This window comes from Desmodus rotundus, chromosome 10, assembly GCF_022682495.2.
Source record: "Desmodus rotundus isolate HL8 chromosome 10, HLdesRot8A.1, whole genome shotgun sequence".
NCBI classification, from domain to species: domain Eukaryota; kingdom Metazoa; phylum Chordata; class Mammalia; order Chiroptera; family Phyllostomidae; genus Desmodus; species Desmodus rotundus.
In genome coordinates this window covers 49,628,615-49,655,663 of record NC_071396.1, presented here as the reverse complement: position 1 = coordinate 49,655,663, position 27,049 = coordinate 49,628,615, and the positions used below count along the sequence as shown (strand labels likewise).

Sequence of the window (27,049 nt, the reverse complement as noted above, 5' to 3'; positions counted from 1 at the left end):
CGTTATTTTGTGATAGAAAAAAATGTATTATAAAATAGGAAGCTATAAAGTCCATGTAGTAGCAGGGAGTGTGAGGGATGGTGGAGGAATAAATATTATATAACATTAGATAAAGAAAAACACAATACTATCAGAACAGCTATGATTTTTAAAGTTGTAAAAAATTTTGTGTGATGATTATATCCAATTTAGCTTTTCATTCCTTGGGGGAAAAGACTGGCTACACCAAAAATGTGTGTTTGTAGAGTAGTGCTTGCCAAAAGCATCTTGAAATCATCTCTATTTTCTTGTTATTGAAGAACAACAAAAATTATATACAATTATAAGAACAATTTGATAAAACGCAAAATGTAAGAATTCTAAACAAATCATGGAGCCTATAAAAGCATTATAGGCTCTGACCAGTGTGCCTCAGTTGGTTGGGCATCCTCCCCAAACCCAAAAGTCACCAGTTAGAGATTCCCAGTCAGGGCACATGCCTGGGTTGCAGGTTCGGTCCGTGGTCGGTGCGAATGAGAGGCAACGGATAGAGGTTTCTCTCTCCCATCGATGTTTTTGTCCCTTTCTCTCTCCCTCCCTTCCCCTCTCTCTAAATCTCTCTAAAAATAAATATATAAAATCATAAAAGCATCACTACCTATAATGCCATTGTTAAATAAACAGTTTTAACATTCACGGCTGAAAGCGTTTATCAAATAAAGGGTTTATTAGGCCATGACTAGCAAAAAAAAAAAAAAAAAAAAAGAAGAAGAAGAAGAAGACCGATCTTGGTGTAGACCGTCTAAACCCAGAAGCTTGGGTAGGTAGGAAAGACGACATGTCATCCCACAATTTTGCAAGCCTTTTCATTCATCATGTAGGGGGAGAAAGATGTAATTTGTTTTGAAAGGTTTCACTAGACACAGGCATCTCTTGGTTATCCAGTGGCACAAGCTGCGCCCACAAACTAACACTCTATCTTTCGTCCAATCACATCACCCCAAAGGTGCAGGACACTCCCTCCCTGCACTCTTTCTTGCTCCTGCTCCCACCCCCAGCTTCCCAGTGCACATTTCCCAGTCTCTTATTCCTCTCTGTCACGCCCCGAGATCGTGGCTTTTTTTCCCTCCCTTTCCTGTTTCTAACTTTCCCGCCCCAGTAGCTCTTGCCCAATAAGAAAAGTAATTGTTTCTTCTTTCCCGGCCTCTTGGTGACGTTACGGGATGTGAGATCTCTGATTGGTTTTCCTGGAGCGAGAATTCACCAGTAACAGGCAAGCTTTTTTGGTGCAGGCGCTCAGCTAGTATTGTCGCTGGTGATTGGCTGGAGTGGCTGAGACGGAAAAATGGCTGTGAGTCCCTCTGTAGTCCCTGTGGCCCTGACGGCTCAAGGGGTACCTGTATTGTCTGCGAGCGGCGATTTCTCAAATTTGCGGGAAATTAAAAAGCAGCTGCTACTTATCGCCGGCCTTACCCGGGAGCGGGGCCTACTGCACAGTAGCAAATGGTAAGATGTCGGGGTGGGAGGGGGCCCGGCATAATCCTTGGCCTTGGGGGTCTTGTGAAGCTGATTCGGTTTGCCGGGGTGTTCCAGGTCCGCCGAGTTAGCCTTCTCCCTTCCGGCGTTGCCTCTGGCCGAGCTTCAGCCGCCTCCGCCTATTACAGAGGTAAGGACTTCACAGCCCGCGCTCCCCATCAACCGAAGAGGTACCGAGTGACCTGTCCCTTGAGGGGAGCAGTCTACTTAGCAGGACTGTTTGTAGAGGGAATTCAAGCCTTTAAAGAGCTGGGTGGTTGTGTTGAGCTTTGAAAGATCTGGTGGTGCTTTCACTTAAGCTGGAGAGAATAAGTAAACACTCCTTGCTTAAGATTTCAGCCCTTTGGGTTTTGTAGCCCAGCATAGGCAATACTCCTAACGATGAGCAGAATTAAAGGTTTTTACAACAGTACGAAACTGGCTTTGGATTCAAACAGTTGTGGGTTCAAATCTCAGTCACTCTAGTGACTTTTGGCAGCTTAACCTCCTGAACCACAGTGTCCTCATCTGTGAAATGCGGATAATAGTATTTACTTTATGGAAATACTGAGAGAATTAAATGAGATATGAATGTATTTCATGTGTCATCTATAGTACATATGTTTACATAGTTTGTGTAATCTGAATGCTTTTATCATAATCCATTTGTTACATGACTCCAACTCCTCCTCCCCGCACTTACAAACAGTGACTGTTCTTTAGCCCAAAAGGTGTAATGCAAGTGAGAGGAGGTAGGGGAAGAAATAAGCAAATGGCAACTGGATGTGAAAAGGGCCACCAGAATCCTAAGCTGAATAGCCACATTTAAAGACATTTTTACTAGTGAAGGACACACCAAATATGTTTTGGTTCCTGTTTTGGGGCAAGAAGAATGAGGAGAATGAAATTATTAAAGTTTTAATCAACTTATTCCTAGAATTTGGTAGGGAGAGGGTTGTATGTTTTTAACTTAAATATGCATCATTTCATTTTTTTACGTAGAGAATTATAGCAGTATTCTATACTTTTTGCAATACTAACATGTCAACACTTAATTTTACTTTATTGATTTTTAGAGAGAGAGAAGGGGAGAGAGAGAAACATTGATTTGTTGTTCCACTTGTTTATGCATTCATTGGCTGATTCTTGCATGTGCCCCGACTGAGTATTGAGTGCACAACCTTGGCCAACCTAGGCGTATCCCAACGATGCTCTAACCAACTGAGATACCTGGTCGGGGCTTTTCAATACATTCTTGAAGTATAAAAAGTATAATTGCACAATGTATTGCATTTCTGTAGGGATTTAAAAGCCTGGAGAAGGAAGGGAATGTCAAATACTAATGCCAGGCATTTTCCATGACTTTTTCTTTTTCCTCATGTCAAATCTGTATTATTGGCTCCTTATTCCAGATGAAGACCTGAATACTCAAGAGAAACTACGTAGCTTCCCTACTAATGTCATGAAACCAAGAAATCAAAGAGTTAAAATTTGAGTACAGGTCCCTAATACTAAAGCTTATATGCAACTTCACAACAGTTGCAGAAACAAGCCTTTCTGAGTGTATTGGTTTAGTTTTTTTTTTTTTTAATTTTTATTTTTTCACTCTGGTTGGTGTGGATCAGTGGATTGAGTGCTGGACTGCAAAGCAAAAGGTTGCCAGTTCTGTTCCCAGTCAGGGCACATGCCTGGGTTGAAGGCCAGGTCCCCAGTAAGGGGTGTGTGACGGGCAAGCACACATTGATGTTTCCCTCCCTCTCTTTCTCCCTTCCTCCTCTCTGACAATAAATAAATAAAATAGTTTAAGAAATTTATTTTCTCCCCAACGTTTTATTGGGGGGGGGAGTTCTCTGACCTTGCTTTATGATAAAAATAAATATATTTTACATATATTTCAGGTTTTGGGGGAGGAGGAAAAATTACTTTTTCTTATATTTTGAAATTCATGAATATATATCGTGGATCTGAACTTTTGTTGTCCTTTTCCCAAGCACTTATAAAAACTTGTCTTGTTTCTAGGAGGATGCCCAGGATATGGATGCTTACACCCTGGCCAAAGCCTACTTTGATGTTAAAGAGTATGATCGGGCAGCACATTTCCTGCATGGCTGCAATAGCAAGAAAGCCTATTTCCTGTACATGTATTCTAGATATCTGGTGAGGGCCGTTTTAACATGTCATTCCACCTTCAGTGAAGCATCCATATTTAGAACCAAGTGGAAAGAGTTAAATCTTTTAAGTAGCTTAGCAGTAGCCTACTTGGTGAATGTACTTTGTAAAAACTCGACAATAATAAAGGAGTTATCATAAATAAAGTAAAAAAGTGACGATATGAAATAAAATATTTAAAGTATTGATAATCTTAGATATTGACAAAGGTATGGAACAGCAGACCTCGCTTTAGGAGTTAAAAGTTCATACAGCCGTTTTGGAAGTCAATTTTGGCCGATTATGTTAATTTGAAATACTATGACCAAACAATTCTACTTTAAGTAACTTGTCCAATGCAGATACCTCAATATGTGCACAAGCTTGTATGTACAGGGCTATTCATTGAGGTATTTTTTGTAATACCCCCAAAATGTCAACAACCTAAATATCCATTAGTCAAGAAATTCACTGTTATTTCTTGCCTAAAGTATTTTTTACTTTGATGTTGCAAAATGATGATTTTCCCCGCCAGCACTCTCCACATGTACTCCTCACCACTTGGCATTCTACTCTAAGCAGGAGCCTGTCCCCACCTTTTCACTGACCTATCTATCTGTTATCAGTGTGGGCTCAAGAATTCCTTTATTTTTAATTGTTTATAATTCAGTACTGTACTTAATTATTTTGGTACTCACATTACTCCAGATTTGATCAGTGGTAGCCCCTGAATAGTTACGTAAAGTCAGTGACCAGTAGTCGATGCCATTTTGGTTGGTCTTGAGCCCTTGAGATATTAGAATCAGGCTGCTCATTTTAGAACAGGTTCAGAATAAGTTGGTAAAAGGACCTGTGTGTGAATTTTCTCTTCCAGTCTGGAGAAAAGAAGAAGGATGATGAAACAGTCGATAGCCTAGGTATGAATTTCTTTTTCTTACCTTTTAGATAAAGCAAGGGGTTGCACACACAAACGCCTATAGGAGCTGGGCAGATAACACACAAGTGTGAAGTAATCCAAGGAGAGCGGTTGGCGTAATTGGCTGATTGTCAGCCTGCTCCAGCTGAGGGCTGCTTGGTGGCCTGGAGTAGTCAGGGCTTTCTTCCCTAGGCCCTATCTCGTTACTTCAACCTGAAGCTGGAAATTCAGGTTTTTAGTTGAGGCTTCTGATTTTTAAATGTTGCTAGTTCAAAAATTTAAACACTTGTCCTAAAAAACTGTGACTGCAGACCATTATCGGTTGTGATTTTTGGAAAAAAATAAACAAATTGTGTAAGATATCCTTGGCCACTTGTGCTTGCTGAAAGTTTCAGGTGTAGCTGCTTGATGCCAAAGGGAATATCTAGGTCTATAAACGAAGACCAACGTGTTCTCTTAGATCAGAGACTTTGTTTCTTTCCTAGGTCCTCTGGAAAAAGGACAAGTAAAAAACGAGGCTCTTAGAGAATTGAGAGTAGAGCTCAGCAAAAAGCACCAGGCTCGGGAACTTGATGGATTTGGCCTCTATCTGTAAGTGTTAGAGTAACTTGGAACCTCCTTGTAACATTCTCCTAGGTAGAAGAGATCTTACAGAGCATTAACATTTGTGATTGTTTCCTTCTTTGCTAGGTATGGTGTTGTGCTTCGAAAACTGGATTTGGTGAAAGAGGCCATTGATGTATTTGTGGAGGCTACTCATGTTTTGCCTTTGCATTGGGGAGCCTGGCTAGAACTCTGTAACTTGATTACAGACAAAGAGATGGTAAATTGAGATGAGATGTGTGAAAAACCCTGTGCTTCAAGTCTTAAGTAATTCTGTAATAATGGGGTGGAGGGAGAGAGGTTTGCCAAGCCTTTGACGATAGCTAGCTCTTTGCTCCTTCTCTGGTCTCTTTCACTGTTGGGATCTTGGTCTTGAGGTCTTCATTTGAAAGACAGATGTCTAGCTCTTGTTTGGTAGTTGCTGTTGGATTTGTATCCAGTCGTATTAGAATATCTTCATGTTCATGTTTTCACATTCAAATTTTACTCTAACTTGTTTTATAGACTAAATGCTATTATAGCTTCTCTCCTGATTCCAAAGATGCTGCAGGAAAGGTTCATCTGATATCAAGGGTTATATTTAAAATATGTTAAGTCTCTGCTGAACTCATAGGAGTCTGTGAAGATACAGAGATTTGTTAATTAATGAAATAATGTATATGAAATTGCTTTATACACTGTAATCATTTTATTAGTCATCATTAGAGAATATTGTCTACAGAGTTTATTTTGCTGTCCTCCAGTAGTTAATGGAAATGACAACACATTTTCATTTGCTTGCTCCACAGAGCCAAAGTCTAACTGATTTCCCCCAATAATGATATATGCTACTAAATCTGTGTATCAAATCTTAACCTTGGTTTACTTGTGTTCATCTGTTTCTAACTGCCTACTAGACTTTTTCCTCAAAATACACAAAACCAAATCACTCATCTTACCTACCAAGTTCTTCTTTCTCCCAACTCGATAGACTCTCATTAGTGGCACTATTTCTCAAGACACCCATTCTTAATGTCTCAGAATCATATTAGTCTCTTCCCTTTCTCTTATTTCCTTTATCTATTCAGTCACCAGATATTGCCGTGGTTTTCTTGTATGCATCTCTGTGTCTCAGCTTCCTTTGCCATCTTGGTTTTCATCTCTAATTTGGATTTCTTATAAGTAATAGATACTTTTATCTAGCTTTCCCATCTTTACGCTCCCATTTCCAAGCCATCCTGCATACTGTTCCAAACTTATTCTTAAAACACGCATGTCGTCATGTCATTCTCTTGCAAAAAAACTGCAGTGGTTTCCTATTTGCATCCCATTTCTTGTTGCGCCATAGGGCCCACCCTACCAGTTCAGTCTTACTCAAACAAGCTTGTTTGCTCAACTTCTTTACCCACAATCTTCATGACTACTTTCCTTCTATTTATGTTGCCCTTGCATAGAACATTGTCTTTTTTTCCTCTCCACTCCCTTTTTTCTATTCAAATTTACCCATCCTCCAAGACACCTTAGCTCCTATTTTTTGAAGCTTTCCCCATCTAGGCCTTTTCTCTGTACTGTGCTTGTCAGTTGTATTATAATTGAACTGGCCTGTGTTCATTATTAAGTGCTGTAATAAACTTTTGGTGATGAAGTCCAGTGATTTTCAATGTTTTTCATCTCATGGCACACATAAACTAATTACTAAAATTTTGTAGCCAATGTGACAAAAAAAATAGCTATAATTTTGATTCATTCACACCAGGTGACTATTGTTGTATTAGCTGTTGTCATTTTTTTTTTTTTTTTTAATTTGACAATCTAAGGGAAAAGAGGTCAGTGCCCCTGACTTGTGGCACATGGTTGAAAATTGCTGCTGTAGACAAAAATAGTCCCTTGATGTTCATTTGGAGAGAGGTCAAAGTATACTAAGTATGTCCCTCTCTCTCCTGCTGCCAGCTGAAGTTCCTGTCTTTGCCGGACACCTGGATGAAAGAGTTTTTTCTGGCTCATATATACACAGAGCTGCAGTTGATAGAGGAGGCTCTGCAAAAGTATCAGAATCTCATTGATGTAGGCTTCTCTAAGAGCTCATATATTGTTTCCCAAATTGCAGTTGCCTATCACAATATCCGAGGTAAGTGAATAAGGACAATGAAATCCATCAAACCCTGAAAGTAGCATTGTGTCCTTTTCTGAACTATCTTCTTTCTGCAGATATTGACAAAGCTCTCTCTATTTTTAATGAGCTAAGGAAACAAGACCCTTATAGGATTGAGAATATGGACACATTCTCCAACCTTCTTTATGTCAGGGTGAGTCACTTCCTTTACTTGGACTTGATTAGCTCTTTTGTGTTTTCATCTGGGTGGGATTACCACTCAGTTGCATTAGCTACAAGGAAAATAATTTAGGGGGTTCCTTTTTCATGCTTAGACCATCCTTTTCTTTTCTTCTAGAGCATGAAATCTGAGTTGAGTTATTTGGCTCACAACCTCTGTGAGATTGATAAATATCGTGTAGAAACGTGCTGTGTAATTGGTAAGAGTCATTATTCTTTTAAGTTTTACCTTTATTGTAAGTAATTCAAATGTAAAACTAACAACAATATAAAAGTGTCAAAGGTAACAAAATATATACAGTAGAATGTGAAAGCTCACTGTAACCCCATCCCCAAGGTTGTTTGGTGAACATGGCTCCAGAATGTTTCTCTGTGTAAACACTAAAAATGTGTGTGTGTGTACAATTTGCTTGCAAAAACGATATCATTATACACACTGCTTTGTAACTTCTTTTTTTTTAACTTAATATATCTTTTCCATTTTTTTTATTTTAGTACATCTAGATTTTTATTATTTTTGATGGCCATTTAGTACTTTATTATATAGATGTGCCATCATTTTTATTTAATTGTTTTCTATTATATAAGTTATGACCAGTGTTTGTTAATATAAAAATTGCTTTAGGAAACATCTTTGTATGTGTACATTTATTTTTGCATGTTTATGCAATTATTTCTGTGTAATAAGCAGTGAAAGACTGAGTGAAAAGTATATATATTTAAATTTTAGAATTACTGAAAAGTTTGTAAGAATTTCCAGTCCTATGAAAAGAGATGAGAGTACCTGTTTCTCTGTAGTAGGTTGTCTCAGTTTTGGCACTAATGACATTCTGGGCTAATAGCCTTTTTGTGTGTGGGCTGTTCTATGCATTGTAGGGTGTTAGCATATCCCTAACCTCCACGCAGGGCTCCCTTCCGCCAGCTATGATGATCATATATGTTTGCAGGTGTTGCCAAATAACCTCTTAGGGTCAGAATCATCCCTGGTTAAGAACTATGGTCCTATGTACTTGGCCATGCTAGTGTGGCCTGACAATCAGTTGATAGAAAGAGATGAATGGCCACTCCTGGATAAAAGTAAGCTTGGTTGGTTGTGACTGAAAGCACAGGTTCCCTAGAGATGAAAGAGATATACGTGTCCCTGAGTCTTTGGTGGCACTGCATTGAGATCACACATTTGTATCTCTCAAGCTCAGGATTTTGTTAATAAACTGGTAGGATTTCAATTCATTAATTATTCAATAAATATTTCCAGCCCTTGCAGAAATTGTAGTCTGGCATGGGAAATAACTATTTAAAAAAACATAGTGAGTCCTATGGGAACATAGGTAAGAGTAGGAACAAGTAATCTTTTCAATATCAGAACATTATGAAGTCCATTAAGGTGAGGGTGGAACTCTCAATTTGTTCAGAAAATATCTTCATACATCTTCTGAGTGCCAGGCACTGAGCTTTGTATTGTAGTACCTGCCCTGATTGCCTATTTAGGAAGGCCAGTGATAAAACAACTATAATACTATGGGCTGAGGGTTATGACTGAGGCAAACATAGGATGATAAGAGAGTACATAGTAAAGTCATCAAATCCAGTGTGAGGTTAGGGAAAGTGATGCCTGAAGAACAGGCAGGAGTGGAAGGGTTCAGCAAGGGAGAAGGGTTGACTTGGGGAAGGGCAACGCAGTGCAGAGGCATTTACCTGCGGAACAGATGTTGTGCTGGAAATAGTTCAACATCCTGAAGCATGGTGTGGGAAGTAAGAATGTACAAAAAGGGGCTAGATCTTGAGCCTTTTTTGTCTTGCTAAAAGTTTAGATTTTATTCGTAAGGCAGTAGGAGTCTTCTGAAGGATTTTAAACCAGAGTGATAAAAGTTTTCAGGTTTTCATTTTCAGATGATGATTGGAGACCATGTGCTGGGAGGATTAGAAAAAGGGCAAGACTAGAGGCACGGAGGCCAGCTAAGAGTCTTTTGCAGTAATCCAGTCTAGGGATGATGAGCACCTAAGATGAGGATGTGTTGGCAGGAGGAATGGAGAGAGGAATTTAGGAACTAGAACAAACAGTAATTGGTGTCTGGGTAGCCAGACTGATAACAGTGCCCTTTACATGAAGAAAGGAAATAGAAGGAGGGAAGATAATGAACAGTTCTTTTTTTTAAACCTATTGACTTAAAGCCAATTAGAAGAAAAGGCGACATACATGTGAAGAGGAATGACTTAGGAGTTTCTTGTTTTTTTATTAATCACTTCAGGTGAACCCTTCAATGAACTCTGTTTTCTTCCTCAGCATATCTGTAATGCCCAGCAAAGTTCCTGAGATATGGTTAATAAATGTTTGTTGAATTCAGCCCACCTACCTTAAAATTTAAGAATAAGGAACATTAGTCCTGGCTAGTGTGGCTCAGTGGATTGAATGCCAGCCTGCAAACTAAAGGGTTGCTGGTTCGATTCCCAGTCAGGACACATGCCTGGGTTGCAGGCCATGTCCCTGGTAGGGGGCATGTGAGAGGCAACCAATGGATGTTTCTCTCATCCATCAATGTTTCTCTCCCTCTCTTTCTCCCTCCCTTGCCTTCTCTCTAAAAATGAGTAAATAAAATCTTCTTTAAAAAAACAAAAAACAATGTAAGTTGCTCAGCGCATTGTAATCATTCAGTACTTTTTAGCTGTTCCAATTGGTCAAAAAATCTCATCTACTTAATCTTTGTCCAGAACTTAACAATTCTAACTTCTTAACATCTCCTTTGTCATCGTGACGCCGTTAGCAGGTAGGGCTTATACCCTTGCTACCACTACCCACCCCATTTCCTCCTGTTCTGTTACAAAAGTTAACCTTTGGACACTCTACCTAGTCTCTGTCTCTGAGTCAGGGGCAGAAGCAAAGATATCTTTGTGCAAGACACAAAGTTCTCCATTTTGCTTTTTTTCCAGGTGAATATTAACTTGAATTTGTGCTTAAACAATCAGGTATAGGGTGCAGACAATTGTTATAAATAATTTCCCCTAAATCAAAGTAACAGCTGGGTCTAGAAAGATTAAAAAAAATATGGAAGTTTTTTTGTTTTTTGCCAAAATAGAATCATATTCTATAATTTCTCTGCAATTTGCTTTTTCCACTTGACAGTATATCATAATCTCTTCAAGTTAGTGTGTGTGTGTGTGTGTAAAACCTATCTTTTTATTTAGTTTATTTGTACATATACAATTTATACATAAAGGAGATTTTTCGAAGTGCAGGATTTTTTTGGTGGTGTTTTTTATTTTGCTTGCTGCTCCCTTTCCCCTTTAAGATACATGTGTTAGGATGTCCCATACCACATAAAAATGTATATACACATATGCAGGGTTTAATGGGCTATTTGCTGTACAAAAATAGATCACATTAGCCCCGGCTGGTGTGGCTCAGTTGAGTGGAGCATCATCCCATAAACTGAAAGGTTGCCTGCTTGATTCCTGGTCAGGTCACATGCCTGGGTGGCAGTCCGGGTCCCCAGCTGGAGGCGCTCGAGAGGCAGCTGTTGATGTTTCCCCTCTCTTTCTCCCTCCCTTCCCATCTCTCTAAAAATAAATAAATAAAATCTTTAAAAATATGTAGAAATATACATTTCTCTGTATTTTCTTTTTTTCATTCAACAAGATTTCATAAAAAATTCCTCCAAGTGTTGGTATAGCTATAATTGATCCTGTTTTTAAAAAATTAGCTTTATTGAGGTATAATTTACATATCATAAAATTCACCCACTTTATCTTTATATTCCATGAGTTTTTATAAATTTAGACAGTTGTGTAACCATAGGCATAATCCACTTTAGGATACTCTGTCACCCCAAAAAGTTTCTTTGGGTCTATTTGTAGTCAGTCTCACTCCCATCCCCTATCAGGCACAGATCTGCCTTCTGAATCTCTGTAGTTTTACCTTTTCTGGAAATGTCGTATAAATGAAATCTTGCAGTATTTAGCCTTATTGTCTGGCTTCTCTCACTGAGCAGTTTTTGAGGTTCGTCCTTGTTGTAGCATGTATCAATAGTTAGCTCCTTTTTATTGCTGACTAGTATTCCATTGTTTGGATATATACCACATTTTGTTCATCCATTTACCAGTTGACATAAGACAAATGGCTTTTGTACCCTTCAGATAAAATCTTTCACAGAATCCTAATATCTTTGACTTGCTTTTTTAAGGACCAATGATAATATAACTGCTTTGATTCCTGAGGGAGAGAGAGCTCAGAGCTCTCCATTTTTCACCCTTGAGAAACCTCCTTAGAACTCTAGGAATATAGTTGGAAAACCACGAATCTAAAGCTTACTCTAGAAACTTCCTACCCTGTAAGAAAATATGTGTATAAAGACTATATCCAGATGAAATAAAGTGAAGAAAAACTTGGAGTGTTTGGGAACACTTTTTTTGTTAACCAGAATGTATGATAGATGATATATGTATTTCCCAAGGGAGCGATGATATTTCCCTTGTGTACAGTTTGGCTTTCCTGCAAGGACGTGGGGGGAGTGGGTTATGCTTTCATGCTCACTCTGTGAAATGCTGTCTATTTTAGAGGACTTGTATTTTCATCTTTCTGATTATTCATATTTTTGTTTTTCAATCAGGCAATTATTATAGTTTGCGTTCTCAGCATGAAAAAGCAGCCTTGTATTTCCAGAGAGCCTTGAAATTGAATCCTCGGTATCTTGGGGCCTGGACACTGATGGGACATGAGTACATGGAAATGAAGAACACATCTGCTGCTATTCAGGCTTATAGGTGAGCTCCTAGTTGTGGGGTTAGGTGGAACAGGTGGCCGTGATACTAGGAGCCTCTGTTGAGCCTGCAGGTTGCTAACCTGGATTCTGCCCTTTTACCGGTCTATCTTCCATTTCTTAGACATGCCATTGAGGTTAATAAACGGGACTACAGAGCCTGGTACGGCCTTGGGCAGACCTATGAAATCCTAAAGATGCCATTTTACTGCCTTTATTACTACAGGCGGGCCCACCAGTTGCGGTAAGTCTGGCCACTTGACAATATGTTTGTTGTAGGAAGGGCTGCTGCTTTTCTTTCTCTTTTGATGGCTACTAAGTGACTAACTGGCGGGTGGTGTATTGAGTGTAGATATACTGGACAAAGAGATGGTTCATGTCCCAGATGGGAGAAAGCAAGGTGGCCTGAGATTTCATCAATTTAAAACTTATGAATTGTTCATTTCTGGAATTTTCCATGTAATAGTTTAAGACTGCAGTAACTGAAACTGGGGAAAGTGAAACCGCGAATAAGGGTGGGGGACCCCTGTAGTAGTGGTGGTGGTTACTCAAGGGAGGACTTCTAGCTCTGTGTAAAGTCTTTGCTCAGACTGCTATTCCTATTTTCTCTCAGGCCCAATGATTCTCGTATGCTAGTTGCTTTAGGAGAATGTTATGAGAAACTCAATCAACTCGTGGAAGCCAAAAAGGTATCTGAAATTGAGTCCTAGAGAATTTGAATGGAAATTTGCTGTTTAGATGAAGAGTTGGGGGCTATCTGTGCTCTTTAACTTTCCTTCATTCTGACATCTCTACATAGGGAAGTCTGAAAAAGTATATAGGCTTAAACGCAAAGCTGGGGTGACATCATCAGTGGGAATGGTATTATATAGCCTGGACCTATCACATTCAATAAAAATGCCTTGTATCCTGCAAATCTGGAGTTTTGGGAGGTTTTTAGGACCTGAGCTTTTACGTGATTAGACTTGGCACGTGTGGCAATTGTCAAATTGACTGGTTTATTTTTTTGACAGTGTTATTGGAGAGCTTATGCCGTGGGAGATGTGGAGAAAATGGCTCTGGTGAAACTGGCAAAGTGAGTGAATGGAGTAAAATGCTATTGATAATTTTTTTTTTAAAGATTTTATTTATTTATTTTTCGAGAGAAGGGAAAGGAGGGAGAAAGACAGGGAGAGAAACATCAATGTGTGGTTGCCTCTCGAGTGCCCGTCCTACTTGGAGACCTGGCTTGAAACCCAGGCATGTGCCCTGACTGGAAATCAAACCAGCCACCCTTTGGTTCGTAGTCTGGTGCTCAATCCACTGAGCCACACCAGCCAGGGCTGCTACTGATATTTCTGTTGGCTTCTCTGGTATGGTGGGTCTTGCATGCTCTAGAGCCTCCTATCCATCATCTTGCATGAGTGCGGTGATGTAGCATGGTGTATGAATACTTATCTGGAAATTTAGCCATCTTAATTTGAGAAAATGCCACTACTCTTTGAAGGGGGAATTGCTTTCCTATTAGGCAAGGGATTGAGAATGAATTGAAATGAAATGAAATTTCCACATCAGAGCAATCTAGGAAAACTAAGTACTGATCTCCTCCTAATAAGGACTAGGAAAATAAGAAATAACTCAGAAATGATAGACAAACAGGTTCTTAAGTGCAATTTTACTCCTGCCAGATCTTTTCTGATTTCTTAGAAAAAAGTCTGAATTGGTTGGTATCTTTTTAAAACCTTACTCAGGGTATTAACAGCAAGTTTTTGCAAAGGTGTCTTACCCAGCTTAAGTATTTACTAACTCTCCCTCCATTCCCAGTAGCAGAGTAACAATTTTCAGCTTTGATAAAATAACTATCACACCTGGGCACTAATACTATACTGGGTCCCAGTTTGTCATTTATGTCAAAAGTTGTACTTGTCTATATATTGCCATTTTTTGGTCTTAATCATGTGCTTTTACTTTTTATCACTAGTTTTGCTTTGAGACAGGATTTGTACTCAAAGACCAATTTCTTTTGTAGGCTTCATGAACAGTTGACTGAGTCAGAACAGGCGGCCCAGTGTTACATCAAATACATCCAAGACATCTATTCCTGTGGGGTATGTGTCATGAGCATGGGAGCTCGGTTGCTGATCTCATTTGTCCTTTTGATCAGTATTTTTATTTTTTATTTATTTTTTTATTTTTGATAATAGGTTATTTATTTAATATATTTTATTGATTATGCTGTTACAGTTGTCCAATTTACCCCCCCTTCACTCCACTCCATCCTGCCCACCCCCTCCCTCCCACATTCCCCCCCCCCTCATAGTTCATGTCCATGGGTTATACATATGAGTTCTTTGGCTTCTACATTTCCTATACTAGTCTTACCCTCCCCCTGTCTATTTTCCACCTACCATTTATGCTACTTATTCCCTGTACCTTTCCCCACCTCTCTCCCTCTCCCACTCCCCTGTTGATAACCCTTCATGGGATCTCCATTTCTGTGGTTCTGTTCCTGTTCTAGTTGTTTGCTTAGTTTGCTTTTGTTTTTGTTTTAGGTGTGGTTGTTAATAACTGTGAGTTGCTGTCATTTTTACTGTTCATATTTTTTATCTTCTTTTTCTTAGGTAACTCCCTTTAACATTTCCTATAATAAGGGCTTGGTGATGATGAACTCCTTTAACTTGACCTTATCTGAGAAGCACTTTACCTGCCCTTCCATTCTAAATGATAGCTTTGCTGGATAGAGCAATCTTGGATGTAGGTCCTTGCCTTTCATGACTTGGAATACTTCTTTCCAGCCCCTTCTTGCCTGTAAGGTCTTTTTAGAGAAATCAGCTGACAGTCTTATGGGAACTCCTTTGTAGGTAACTGTGTCCTTTTCTCTTGCTGCTTCTAAGATTCTCTCCTTATCTTTAATCTTGGCTAATGTAATGAGGATGTGCCTTGGTGTGTTCCTCCTTGGGTCCAGCTTCTTTGGGACTCTCTGAGCTTCCTGGACTTCCTGGAAGTCTACTTCCTTTGCCAGATTAGGGAAGTTCTCCTTCATTATTTGTTCAAATAAGTTTTCAATTTTTTGTTCTTCCTCTTCTCCTTCTGGTACCCCTATAATTTGGATGTTGGAACATTTAAAGATGTCCTAGAGGTTCCTAAGCCTCTCATTTTTTTAAATTATTGTTTCCTCATTCTTTTCTGATTGGATATTTCTTTCTTCCTTCTGGTCCACACCGTTGATTTGAGTTCCAGTTTCCTTTGCATCACTGTTGGTTCCCTGTACATTTTCCTTTGTTCCTCTTAGCATAGCCTTTATTTTTTCATCTAATTTGCGACCAAATTCAACCAATTCTGTGAGCTTCCTGATTACCAGCGTTTTGAACTGTGCATCTGATAGGTTGGCTATCTCTTCGTTGCTTAGATGTATTATTTCTGGAGCTTTGATCTGTTCTTTCATTTGGGCCATTTTTTTTGTCTTGGTGCGCCTGTTACATAAAGGGGCAGAGCCTTAGGTGCTCACTGGGGCGGGGTGATGCTGGTCAATGAGCTGTGACCCTGTACGTGGGGGAGGGGCCGAGAGGGAGCAATGGTCCTTGCTCCACTCTCTGTGGGATTTTAGTCACTCCCTTCCCTACCCACAATCAAATTGGGCCCCTCTAGTGCTTGTTCCCAAGTGGGTGGGCTTGTGTACATTCTGGGACCCTGTGGGTCTCTCCAAGGAACTCTCCTGTGAGGCTGGGAGTTTCTCCCACTGCTGCCTCAACCCCCACATGTGTTTTCAGTCAGTGGTTTGAGGCTTTGTTTCCCCACCCTGGAACTCTGGGTTGCGTGGTCTGTCACCTGGTCCACTAGCTGCTGCCTCGCCGGCCAGCTGCAGTTTTGCCCACCCTGCTCCTCAGTCCGCTACCTCATTGGGTTCACCAGCCGACGCCTTGCTGCGTGTCCTCTCCACCTGGCTTCCCGTCTGGGATCCTCCTACCGGTCTGGATAAATGTTTCTTCTTTATGTCCTTGGTTGTCGGACTTCCATACAGTTCGATTTTCTGTCAGTTCTGGTCGTTTTTTGTTCTTAAATTGATGTTGTCCTTCTTTTGGTTGTGCGAGGAGGCACAGTGTGTCTACCTATACCTCTATCTTGGCCAGGAGTCTTTTTATCAGTATTTTTAATCGATCAATTTGTTGTTCCACTTAGTTCTGCACTCATTAGTTGATTCTTGTAAGTGTGCTAACTGGGAATTGAACCTGCAACCTTGGCGTATCAGGTCCGCTCTCTACTGACTGAGCTACAAGGCCAAGGCTCTGACCTCAGTCATTTCTGTTTTCCCTATCTAGGAAATAGTGGAACACTTGGAGGAGAGCACAGCTTTCCGCTATCTGGCCCAATACTATTTTAAGTGCAAACTGTGGGATGAAGCTTCAACTTGTGCCCAAAAGTGCTGTGCATTCAATGATGTGAGTATTAGTTTTTCAATAGAGTAGATTTTAGGCTTGAACATATGATCTTTACCATGATCTGTGGGTGGAAAGTAGATAAGAGGAATAAAGGCTACCTTGATTTGTGGAACTTATATGTGAGTATTGAGAACCTGTTTTTGAGAATATCCTTGGACATATTTTGAAATAGTTGCCTGCCTTTGTTTCAGACCCGGGAAGAAGGTAAGGCCTTGCTCCGGCAAATCCTGCAGCTTCGGAACCAAGGAGAGACTCCTTCCACCGAGATGCCTGCTCCCTTTTTCCTCCCTGCTTCACTCTCTGCTAACAACACTCCTACGCGCAGAGTTTCTCCACTCAACCTGTCTTCAGTCACACCATAGTTGGCTACTTTCAAGCTAGCACACAGCTAGACCCAAATTAAGCCTTACCACCACGTACAAAAGTCCATGTCTGTTCTTCTAAGCACCTTAGTTCTTTTGGTGTGTACAGATGGAAACTCCTTGGGCAGAGTTTACAGAATCACCTTCAGAGTAGACTGACAGAATCCTGGCAGGAAAAGACATTGTCTTGCCACTTAGAAGCACTTCTATCTTCTTATGTTCAGAGAGTAGCTACAGATCTTGGCTTTCTTCCCAGTTTCTCCCACCGCTGCCCCCCAAATTCTCTGTAATAGCACTTTAGCCCCTGCAAGGCTACAGGAACAAAGTTTTAATGCTGCTGGGAGTGGGTGATTTCTCGAGAGGTAAGGAAGGGAGAAAAGTCTGTGACTCTGCCCTCTGCTGACAATAGGGTCACTGGATACCATAGCAAGGGCAGGGCACTGAATAGACATGACCTTGTCGTTCTTGGACTTGTTGAGCATGACTATTCTGGTGTCAGATATTATGTCTAGATGGAATAGACATATCTGTACATTTGTTCTTACTCTAGAGAGATTCTTCCAAAATATAGTTTTGAAGTCTCCTAAGCTTTCAAATTGGAGTAACTTACTAGAGTTGAATAAAAGAAGGGAAAAAAAAAAATCTCAGAAAAGAGCATGAAGGCCCCTTCTGAGGGCAAAGGATGTCTTACAGGGTTATCTATATCTCATTAAAGCAAAGTAAGGAGATAAGATGACAGATAATTTCATGGAATTTTGGGAATAAACTTTCAAGCTGGTCTGTTTTAATATTTTTGATGTAATTGTCATTTTTTCCCCTCTATCTCCAACAGAGTATTTTTTCAGGCATAGTAGGATTAGACAAGGTAAAGGAAGTCACTGTTAGTGTGCTCCCAGAGGGTTTCAAGCCTGTGCATGTGTATTCAGTAGGAGGTAATATGCTATGACTATGTATGCTGTAATGAATTTGTATAGTGGGGGATACACATTATTTTGAGTTCAGGACCCAGCCTTTCTATGTTCATGTTTCTAGAACAAGTTTCTTACCCATTCACCTCCTACTATGTGACACTTCATTTTATATTAAGGGAGGGTTAGAGTGTCTAATGTCCCATGGATTCATTTCTTGCCAAGCTTTCTTAGGTATCTAATGCCATTCCTATGCAAGGTTTCCATGGGCCTGAATGAAGTTTGATTTCAATTTTTCTGCCTTTTTGTAATTCAATGATTTTGCTAAATTTGGCATTCAAATTAAAAAATGTAAAACAAATGTGAGCAATATATTTAATAGTTTTTTTGTGTGCACAGAAACCATACAAGTAAAAAAGTATGAGATTACATAGGTGATTATATTACAAAAGGAGGGGTAAACAACTAGTGTTAGAATATTGCATTTTGTATCAAGTTCCAGGTATATGGTGAAGCTTAAAAGAGACCTATTTCTTAAGCTGAGTAGCTGACCCACTGAAGGACAAGGACTGCCCTCTTCCTCCCCACAACCTCAGTATTTTTTGGCAAAAGGCCCAGATTTGAGTAAAGGGGAGCGCCGTGAGCGCAGGATCCGAGCATAAGGGCTGCAGTCTGTTGAGCTTTGGTAGGTGGGTGTTCGGGGAAGTAAGTTTCGAAGAAATGGTTTCTTTCCTGGGGGCTGTTGGTTTGGTTGCTGGTTTTCCTGGTTGGCCCCAACGCGCTTTTTGGTAGAGGCCTGGCCTTGGAGTTTCAGCACAGTATGATACTGCTCTGCGATGCACGCTGCCTTCTTCCGAAGATCCAGTTTTACTAACATCATGTTATTTTGCAGCTCAGCCAGGGTCTGATCCTAAGGAAGATCAATAAAGTTACAGAAAACATTTACGTATATTAGAGAAACAAGAAGACAAGGTAGTACGTGCCATCTACTACTAGTTACAATTGTTTTTATAAAGATCAACCCTTTAGGGTCAGACCTTATAAGTGAATGGAGTTATTTTCTTTTAAGAGTCAAACTGCCCTGGATATAGGGCCATTTTCTAACACATAAGGTGATAGAAGCTTGAATAAGTTTACTTAACCTTTTCAGTCCCTAGGTATTAAAATTAAATGCTGTGTTTAGTCTAAGACATATTTTTTTTTTTTACATTTTAATTACAATCAGAGTGCATTTTCTGATGACAAATGTCATAGCTTAATTGTGACTGTTTTGTCTTAGGGGAACATAAAATAATGGTTTCTTACAATTTATGCATCTTGGATGAAATGTGGTAATATCCATCTCCCTAGGGTTGTTATAATACAGAAAATTCCATAAATTTATACAGTACCTGTACTTAGTGAATGGTTCTTTTTATTTTGCAAGGAAGAGAAATTCCCTTTACTATAAGAATACCCTAAAAATCTTTACCATCTTTACCTTTCTTTTTGGCTCCTCATTCCCCTTCTCACCTAACTCTGGAGTGGGCTGTTGGGAGAAAAGGGAATATTTAGGTTGTCCTAACCTGTTTGATTAAGATGTCATCACAAGCGGTCAGGGCTTGGCGAAGTTTTCCTGCCCCAGTGCTGTGGCAACAGGCCCTTTCTGCTGACTGGAGAGACTCACCAAGTTTCTGAAGCTCTGTTCGCAGCAACCTTATATTCTGAAAAAGGAGGAGTAGTAACAAATTGTGGCCAAGATCAACCAGGAAAATGATCTGGAGGAGACAGATCCATTTGAAGAGAAGTAAAATTAGAAAGGCCAGTCAGCTGAATAAAGTAGCCACTCTCCAGCACAGTACATAAAAACATCTTATCCTTACATGCACCAGGGATATAGTGTTAGAAATTGCCTTAGGTAAGAGCTTTGGTAACAGAGAAAGGTAATTACCTTCTGGCCCTCCTCTAACTTCTTGTCCACATCAGTGGTGAAGGGCTTGGCTGAGGGTGGGGGTTCTAACATTTTCTGATACTTCTGCAGCTCTGAGGGAAGGAAACAACAAACTTCAATACATAGCCTTTCTAATCTTAGACTTACCTCTGAGTTAATAGTAGCTTGCAGCAAATATAAAAAGTCCCTGTGCATCCTAGAGTGAATGGTTGGGGGATGTAGCTCCAAGTTGGCGCCAGAAGGTCGAAGTTTGGAGAATAGTTCTTCCTTGAGTCACTGTTAGGCGTCTTGCCCTCTGTCCTTCCTCACCTTCGGTGGTGGCATTTAGCTCTTCTCTGCACTGGTCCAATTTAGCTTTAACCTCCTGGAGCTGCTGGGTGGAGGCAGAAGCTGCCAACCTTTGGGACCTCCGTAAGGACAATTCAGACCCTGGTTGTTGATTGACCATTGGCTGTTGTCTGGATTCCTGCAAGAGAGCTTCTAGCTCTTGGATCTTCTCATCCCGTTCCTTAGAGGGAAGCAGAGAGCACAGTTCCATCCACAGTCAAATACTGCAGGAACAGACAACTGAATAATGAACAAAACCTTCCCTGATACTTAAACCTCAAAAGCCTGTTTGTTAGCATGTATACCATTTCCTGACCAAGTAAATCTTTAATCAGTTTATCAAACATAGATTGGGACAGCACTAAGGATATTAGAGAGAAGTGAGTTAGTATTCCCACCCCTACCAGAGTTGATAAAATCTGTTTATCTCAGGCAAGCTAGTGATGGGAATCTGAGTAGCCAGTTGCAGCTGGTTCAGGGCAACTCACCTGAAGTTCTTCTCGGTAAAAACTTGTCAGTGACTCCTGGAGGATCTTTAGTTTCTCCTCATACATTTCCTCTAATAGTTCCTTTTGGGTGTCCAAATGTTCACTGTCAGAGGAGAAAAATGAAGTGAGTGAAGATTATGAGGAGTGAACATAGAGGACATCTTGAGGCACAACACCATGCTAGTTCCTACTTCCCACCACTGGTCCAGGTGACAGACAAAGAGGGTTTGTTTCTTCAGCTGGTACCTGCACCATTGTTCACGCTGCTGCATCTGCTCCACCATCTCACTACAAATTTCATCACGGAGCTGCATCTCCAGCTGCAACTTTTCCTGCCGTTCTTTCAAAAGCAGTGCTTTCATGGCTTCTACCACCTGTAGGAGCTCCTACAGGGGACACACAGGTCAGAGGTCATCAGATAGCTATGCCCCTTAAAAGGCACAGGTCTACCTGAAAGGCATCATGGAAAATGTGTAGCCATCAAGCTCTTGCATCAAAACCTTCCTGTATTCTCACCTCTTTGCCATACATGGAGATATCAACTTCATTTTCAATGTCATCATCAAGGCTTGGGTCTGTCTTAGTTTCTGTCTCTAAGCTGGGAGATGCCTGCCGACTGTGTTCCTTGATGAATGAATGTAGCGATGGGAACCCTAGTTGTACAGGTGGTGCATGTACAAGCTAGCAGGTGGGAAAAAGAAACTTTACTGAATCCATTACTAGTCCCTAGTAACTTTCTTAAATTAAGGTACCATTCCAAAGGTACCAGCTTCTCACCTGGCTGGCAATAGCTGAGAATTTGGCCACATGAAGGGTCTCATCATAGGTAGATGCACAGGGATTCACATTGACAATCATGCAGGAGCGGCCTCGGCCTGTGAAGAAACCTTGGAACACTCGAGTCAACTTGCTGTCACGGAATGGAACCAGGTTCTGCTTTGACCTGCCAGGGAATCAGAAGAGTAGAGCTGTGAGCAGAACTCGAGCCCTTGGGGTGTTGTAGCACCATCCCCAGTAGTAACCAGAAACTTTTTAGTAAATTGCAGGGCTCCAGGCCATCCTAGCCCATGACTTGCAGCCAAATGCTCACCGGTTCTGCTGATTTTGGCGCAGGGCAGCAATACAGCGGCCCAAGGCATGCAGAGAAGTGTTAATATTTCCAGCTTCCTTCAGTCGCTCACCACTCTTCTGATCTTTGCAGCGTTCTGAGCCAGCCAGATCACAGAGCGACAACCTTGAAAGATGGACAAGATTGCACATAAGGATCCCACATGTCATGAACCTTTCAGCTCTTCATATAGTTCTGAAAAAGGGAAGACCTACCAAGAATCTTTCTACCCAAGGAAGGAGAACAAGAATCTAACAAATAATTTCTCTGAGGACCTCCCTAACTCCCCTCCCCCTACTACTATTCATGGCCAAGAAGTTCAGATTTCTAAATGAATAATCTTACTCGCTGATCTTGGGGGCCATATCCCCTTCTCCTTGAAGGTGGAGGATCCGAATGGAGAAGATGCTGTGACTAGAAGTTAAAAAGAAGAGTCATTGTACATCTTCCATGACCAGATGGAGGGCCATCATTTCCCAGAACACAATGAAAGGTTGGCTCTCACAACCCACTCACCTGCGGCTGGAGTTCTGGTTCAGGTGTGTGCTGGCAAAGCTCTGGTTTTTACGACCCACTTTCAGGAGTTTCCAGGCTTCCTCGGCATCCTGAACATGAATCCAATTGAGATCTGAGGCCAAGAGAAGGGTATACATAAGATGGGAATACCTGACTCTTCCTAGTCTCTCCCCAAGTCCTCTCCAGGGTTCATGCCAGCCTCCTCGCTTTCCCATACCTTTCACATAGGGATTGCCATTCTGATCCTCACACAGTCGCAGAACCTGCCTCTTGCGCTGCTGGCTAGGTGGTTCTAACAGGTCATAAAGCAGTTCATTGTAGATCTCAAAGAAGGAGACCCAGATGGAGAAGCGAATGTCTGCAGGAACACTTATTGGGGCAGTGTCTGGCTGTGCCCAGCGGTGACTTGTTTCTGGGGAAGAAGCAAATGTATAGGGCATCAATCCTACAGTAGTACATCTCCCCTTTGGCCTATGGGGTCTTGGAAGTCAGAGCTCAGTTTACAACCTCCGGTCTCTACCCCTGGCAGTTGTTGGGAGTAGAGAGTGAGTTCTTACTATTACTGGACAATAAGCCCAGTCATACGCACCATCTAGCTGGCTACTGCTGGTAAACTGACTGGTGGAGGAGAGCCCAGCAATGCCACTGTCAAAGCTGGTGCTGGTACCAATCCGATTTTCAATGTAGACACTCCTCTTCAAGGAGGTAGACAGCTCCTCCTGGAGGGGCCCAGGGAGAAAATCAGTATAAAACTTCTCAGAGATTTGTCCCTCTATTCCCCCATCTGTGGACACCAACACTTCACCTCTTGGAGGCTTCCATTCAGCAGGGCCAGTTTCTTCATTCCCTCCTGCCGGATCTGCTTACTGTCAAGCCAGATTACCTCGTTAGAGAGCAAGGGCTTCAGATCAGGTATGGGATGAAGTTGGCCTTGGAGACTATTGAAGATCAGAGCCAGGGACCGGGGCAGGATCCCTCCATCTTTGATAGTACCTGGAAGAATGTGAAAGATGGATACCTGAGGCAAGTGCCTCTCTCCTCCAATCATGAGCATCAAAAGGCAAAGACAGTACCATTACAAGCCCATCAGAAATCCTGTGAGGCCTACTACTTACCTTGAATCGTGTGGGTTTTCCCTGAATTGGTGACTCCATATGTATAGATAAGCCAGTTCTGTCCTTTGAGTACGTCTTTTACCATGTCCTTCACAGTCATATTGAAGAAGGATGCTTGTCCCACTTCTGGCCCAAAGATCTAGGGACAGATCCAGTTCTCAGAGGTCCATCCTTCATCTCCCACTCGCTTTTTCTGTGCAGAGCTAGCCAATGCATCTCTCCCTGGGTGGTTGGCTATGGACAATACTCAAGCGACTTCTTCCTGCATTGCTACCAGCTGCTCCCTAAACACTGAGGACTCAACCACTCTCTGCCAGTCCATCTTTCATCCAGATTAACAAATCTCTAAGGAATGCTATCCATTAAGTCCAATGCACACACAGTGGGGCAACATAATGGTCACAAGCATGGTCTTAGGAGATGGATGGATCTAGAGTCAAGTCCTAACTCTACCACTGAATTAATAGCTTCACTGAGCCACACAGTATCCTTGTCAGGAAAACAGGGACATTTATGATCATTATAATAGAGTTGCTGGGAATTAATGCATATAAGCTACTTGACACACTGACTAGTTCATAACAAGGGTCCCAAAGTTGAAGACATGCCCATAAAGGGTGAGGGAAAAAGAAGGTTTCCAGTAGTTCATATGGAAAATAATACACTAATTAATAATAATAATACAAGAGTAAACTCTGTGTTTCATTACTCACAACTGTAAACGTATTTTTGCCCACCTGTATAAGAAACTCACCGTCAAGTAAAATGCTTTCCCTCTAAAGAGGGAATAAAGTCGCTCCTACACATTGGTCTCTTATTCACAGACCAGTACCTCCATACCTGGGAAAAGGTGAACCGGTGAGTGGCTTGGCCAATTCCCCGCTCATTGCTCTTCTGGGCAAAGGAGTCTTTGGGTGCCTGTAGGACAAGGGTCTCCACATTCTCAATATGTATGCAACCCTGAGAGGGAGGAAAACACAGTTGACACAGAAGGAAACATTCCTGAAAACCTCTTCTGTACTGCATCACTCCCACCTTGAATCCCCCCTCCTTGGAAACTCACCTGATCCTCCTGCCGTTCCAACTCTGAAGACAACAAGGGCCTGACCCTCAGGTATACTTTCACCTTCTCAGTACTGTCCTCAGATGGAACCTGTGGTGGAATTCCAGGCTGGAACAACAGATTGATCTCAGCAGTTATCTGAGCAGATGGGCAAGCATAGCACAGTTCCTGGGAATCGTGCTAACAGTTCCCTCGTTCTACCTCCAATGTCTCTTTGCAGCTACTCTTTGATTCCATAACCATTCCAACTCACATGGACTTTCTCAGTATTTTATCACCTTCCCTGTCTCTTCGGTATCCTACAAACCTGGCTTTCCAGACCCAGAGTTAGATATGATTGACTGATATGAAAATCAGCATGTGATATTATAGTAAAGCACAGTAGTTAAGCACCTTGGAGGTAGACACACCTGAATTTGAGTCCCAATTCCATCATTTAGTAACTATGAGATCTTGAACAAGTTCTTTAAATTTTCTTTGCCTCACTTTCCTTATCTGTAGACTGGGGTTAATAATAGTACCCATCTCATTCTTTCAACAGATATTTACAGATCTCCCTATTATGGCCCAGGAACTCTAAAAGGAATTATCAGGACTCCTGCTCTGATAAAATTTTCTCTATAAAAGAGGAGACTTCAGGCACACTATCCCTCCTGGGAGCACACCTGTGCCCTTCCTACCCCTTCAACTTCCCCCACAGGCATGCATCTCCTAAACTCTAAGGGGCCCCATGAGTCTTGCAACCAGGGGAGCAATGGGCAGCACCAGCTCATCTTGGGCTAACCCCCTGAACCTGTCTCCAAGGCCCCCTTTTTTCTGACTCTCCAGTGAGCACAGCAGCCCTGCCTAGTCTTTCCTGTTACTTCTTCTTTCATAGGCCCTTCCTTGTTTCACTGTCCCCAGCTTTAATAAATGTGCTCTCAAAAAAAAGGAGACTTTTGAGTAGAGTTGTTCTCAGCCAGGGCCACTTCCCTCCCAAAGGAACAGTTAGCAGTGTCAGGAAAGGTTTCTAGGTTGTCACAAGTGGGAGGGTACTACTAACACTTAGTGGGCAAAGGCCAGAAATGCTGCTAAACACCTTATAATGCACAGGACAGACCCACACAACGAAGAATTGTCTGGTCCCAAGTATCAATGAGAAATTCCAGCCTCACAGGAAGAAAGGCTCCATAAATGGAAGTTATGGTTGATATTAAAACTTGAATGTACATTCGACCTACTTAATGGCAGTATAATCTTGTGCAAATTCTTTAAGGCCTCTGGGCCTCAAGTTGAAGGAGAGGTAACTATTATCCCTCCTTCATAGGATTAACTGATAGTATGCACACAGCTCAGGGTATTTCATTAATGCAATGCAAACTATAGGTCTTATGAACACACAACTCTACAGTTCTTTTTTACTTGTCATGCTCTTAATTTTGAATTGAATTCTCAGAATCTGAGGATTGCTGGTCTCTGACCTGTTACTCTGTAGGCTATTCTGCTCCCACCACGCACCAACTCCTTTACCTGTTGCTTGTCCTCGAGGGAGGTGGAGATGACAGAGCAATCTGACAGCAGGTCCTTGCGAACCACAGACCCCAAATCTGCAGCTGTGGACTCAAACATGGGGGAGACTACGACCTCCTCATCGGACAGCAAGCCGGCTGGTGGAGAAAGGATACCTTGCGACATAACAGCCGAGACAGCTTAGGTCTAAAAAGAGACGAAAGTGAGGAGGGAGAAGAACCTTAAAGACAGAAAGGGCTGCAGATTCTAGATAAGAAACAATTCCCTTATCCCAGGGCACCCTGGGCCCACTGCCTCAATTCCTACTCCCCTTTTCCCTTCAACGGCCAGCAGAGGGGAAGGGGTTTAGAGGAGTTAATCATTGAAATCAGTTTGAAGCATTTCCGACCGCGAACTGGAATGAACAGATATCCAGCTAAAAAAACCCCGTAAGGTATCGCTGGAAGTAAGGTGCCTCGCCCATAGGTGGTGTCAGTAACCCTAGGAACGTTCTCCAAGTTCACCCCCAGGCTCACAGTGAGGAGAAAGGTATTAAGGAAAAAGTGATAGCAGCAGCTCCGCTTTCTGACAGCCTATTCCGCAAAGGAAAGAGCTGGTACCCCAGCTGGGCTCCAGCACAGCCGTATACTCACCCGAAGACGAGACACTAATTTCTCCTTTCGTACCGCCCCACTCAGATTCCCGCGGGCGAACCCCGACTTGGGCCTTTTACGGAGCACAACTCCGCCCGCGAGAAGCACTTCTTTTACTGATACAATGTTTTAAATTACGCGCTGCGTTCGTTCCGCCAATCACAGAGAGAAGCCTGCAGTTACCAATCAGCGCAAGGGAAGGGGGAAAGGGGAGTCGGGATACGGTTTGTTCCGGTCTGACCTCCCCACTCTGATGTGGGTCCGGGTTACCAACTGCCGGAGTTTGGAGTTGAGTACTGTGGAATTTTTCCCGCTTAACCCTTTTGCTTGAACCCTAAGCGTTCCTCTTCAAGGAACCCTAAAGGAAATCCTTAGGCGTCAGCCGCCATCTTTTGTCCTTTAGCAGGTTCCTTGCCAGCAGCGGAAAAGAGAATTGGTTTAGGGCGC

The 27,049-nt window shown here is 41.7% G+C and overlaps 2 protein-coding genes across 4 annotated transcripts; one reads left to right on the top strand and one right to left on the bottom strand.

Moving 5' to 3' along the window:
- The first annotated feature begins 1,307 nt into the window (after positions 1–1,307).
- CDC23 (cell division cycle 23) lies at positions 1,308–18,220 on the top strand. Of its 2 annotated transcripts, XM_024575155.3 has the most exons (16): positions 1,308–1,485; positions 1,573–1,645; positions 3,514–3,651; positions 4,517–4,559; positions 5,044–5,149; positions 5,249–5,381; positions 7,091–7,268; positions 7,349–7,446; positions 7,591–7,672; positions 12,077–12,230; positions 12,351–12,470; positions 12,840–12,915; positions 13,240–13,301; positions 14,235–14,313; positions 16,525–16,644; positions 16,836–18,220. In XM_024575155.3, exons 1-16 carry the CDS (start codon positions 1,325–1,327, stop codon positions 17,004–17,006), a joined length of 1,794 nt encoding a protein of 597 aa, XP_024430923.2. In that variant the 5' UTR covers positions 1,308–1,324; the 3' UTR covers positions 17,007–18,220. The 2 variants fall into 2 exon arrangements, with proteins under 2 accessions (XP_024430923.2, XP_053769166.1); XM_053913191.1 differs by lacking the exon at positions 1,573–1,645 and having other exon boundaries at positions 1,387–1,485; positions 16,836–18,067.
- A 37-nt stretch (positions 18,221–18,257) lies between these two features.
- On the bottom strand, positions 18,258–26,725 carry KIF20A (kinesin family member 20A). Of its 2 annotated transcripts, none has more exons than XM_045184000.2 (19): positions 26,603–26,725; positions 25,971–26,156; positions 24,462–24,569; positions 24,239–24,358; positions 23,399–23,537; positions 23,089–23,276; positions 22,873–23,002; positions 22,501–22,695; positions 22,284–22,395; positions 22,113–22,181; positions 21,750–21,893; positions 21,437–21,602; positions 21,176–21,340; positions 20,906–21,045; positions 20,660–20,762; positions 20,154–20,352; positions 19,845–19,936; positions 19,480–19,617; positions 18,258–18,824 (listed from the first exon to the last, which is right to left on the bottom strand). In XM_045184000.2, the coding sequence occupies exons 2-19, from the start codon at positions 26,133–26,135 to the stop codon at positions 18,507–18,509; spliced, it is 2,691 nt and encodes an 896-aa protein (XP_045039935.1). In that variant the 5' UTR covers positions 26,136–26,156; positions 26,603–26,725; the 3' UTR covers positions 18,258–18,506. The 2 variants fall into 2 exon arrangements, with proteins under 2 accessions (XP_045039935.1, XP_045039936.1); XM_045184001.2 differs by having other exon boundaries at positions 25,971–26,107; positions 26,603–26,716.
- Positions 26,726–27,049: the final 324 nt, after the last annotated feature.

Coding starts and splice junctions, on each gene's coding strand:
- KIF20A (XM_045184000.2), bottom strand. CDS start 26,135: ATGTCGCAAGGTATCCTTTCTCCACCAGCCGGCTTGCTGTCCGATGAG. Junction 24,570..25,970: donor CCCTCGAGGACAAGCAACAG/GTAAAGGAGTTG, acceptor CTGTTGTTCCAG/CCTGGAATTCCACCACAGGT. Junction 21,046..21,175: donor TCTCCATGTATGGCAAAGAG/GTGAGAATACAG, acceptor TGTCCCCTGTAG/GAGCTCCTACAGGTGGTAGA.
- CDC23 (XM_024575155.3), top strand. CDS start 1,325: ATGGCTGTGAGTCCCTCTGTAGTCCCTGTGGCCCTGACGGCTCAAGGG. Junction 1,646..3,513: donor CGCCTCCGCCTATTACAGAG/GTAAGGACTTCA, acceptor TCTTGTTTCTAG/GAGGATGCCCAGGATATGGA. Junction 12,916..13,239: donor AACTCGTGGAAGCCAAAAAG/GTATCTGAAATT, acceptor TTTTTTTGACAG/TGTTATTGGAGAGCTTATGC.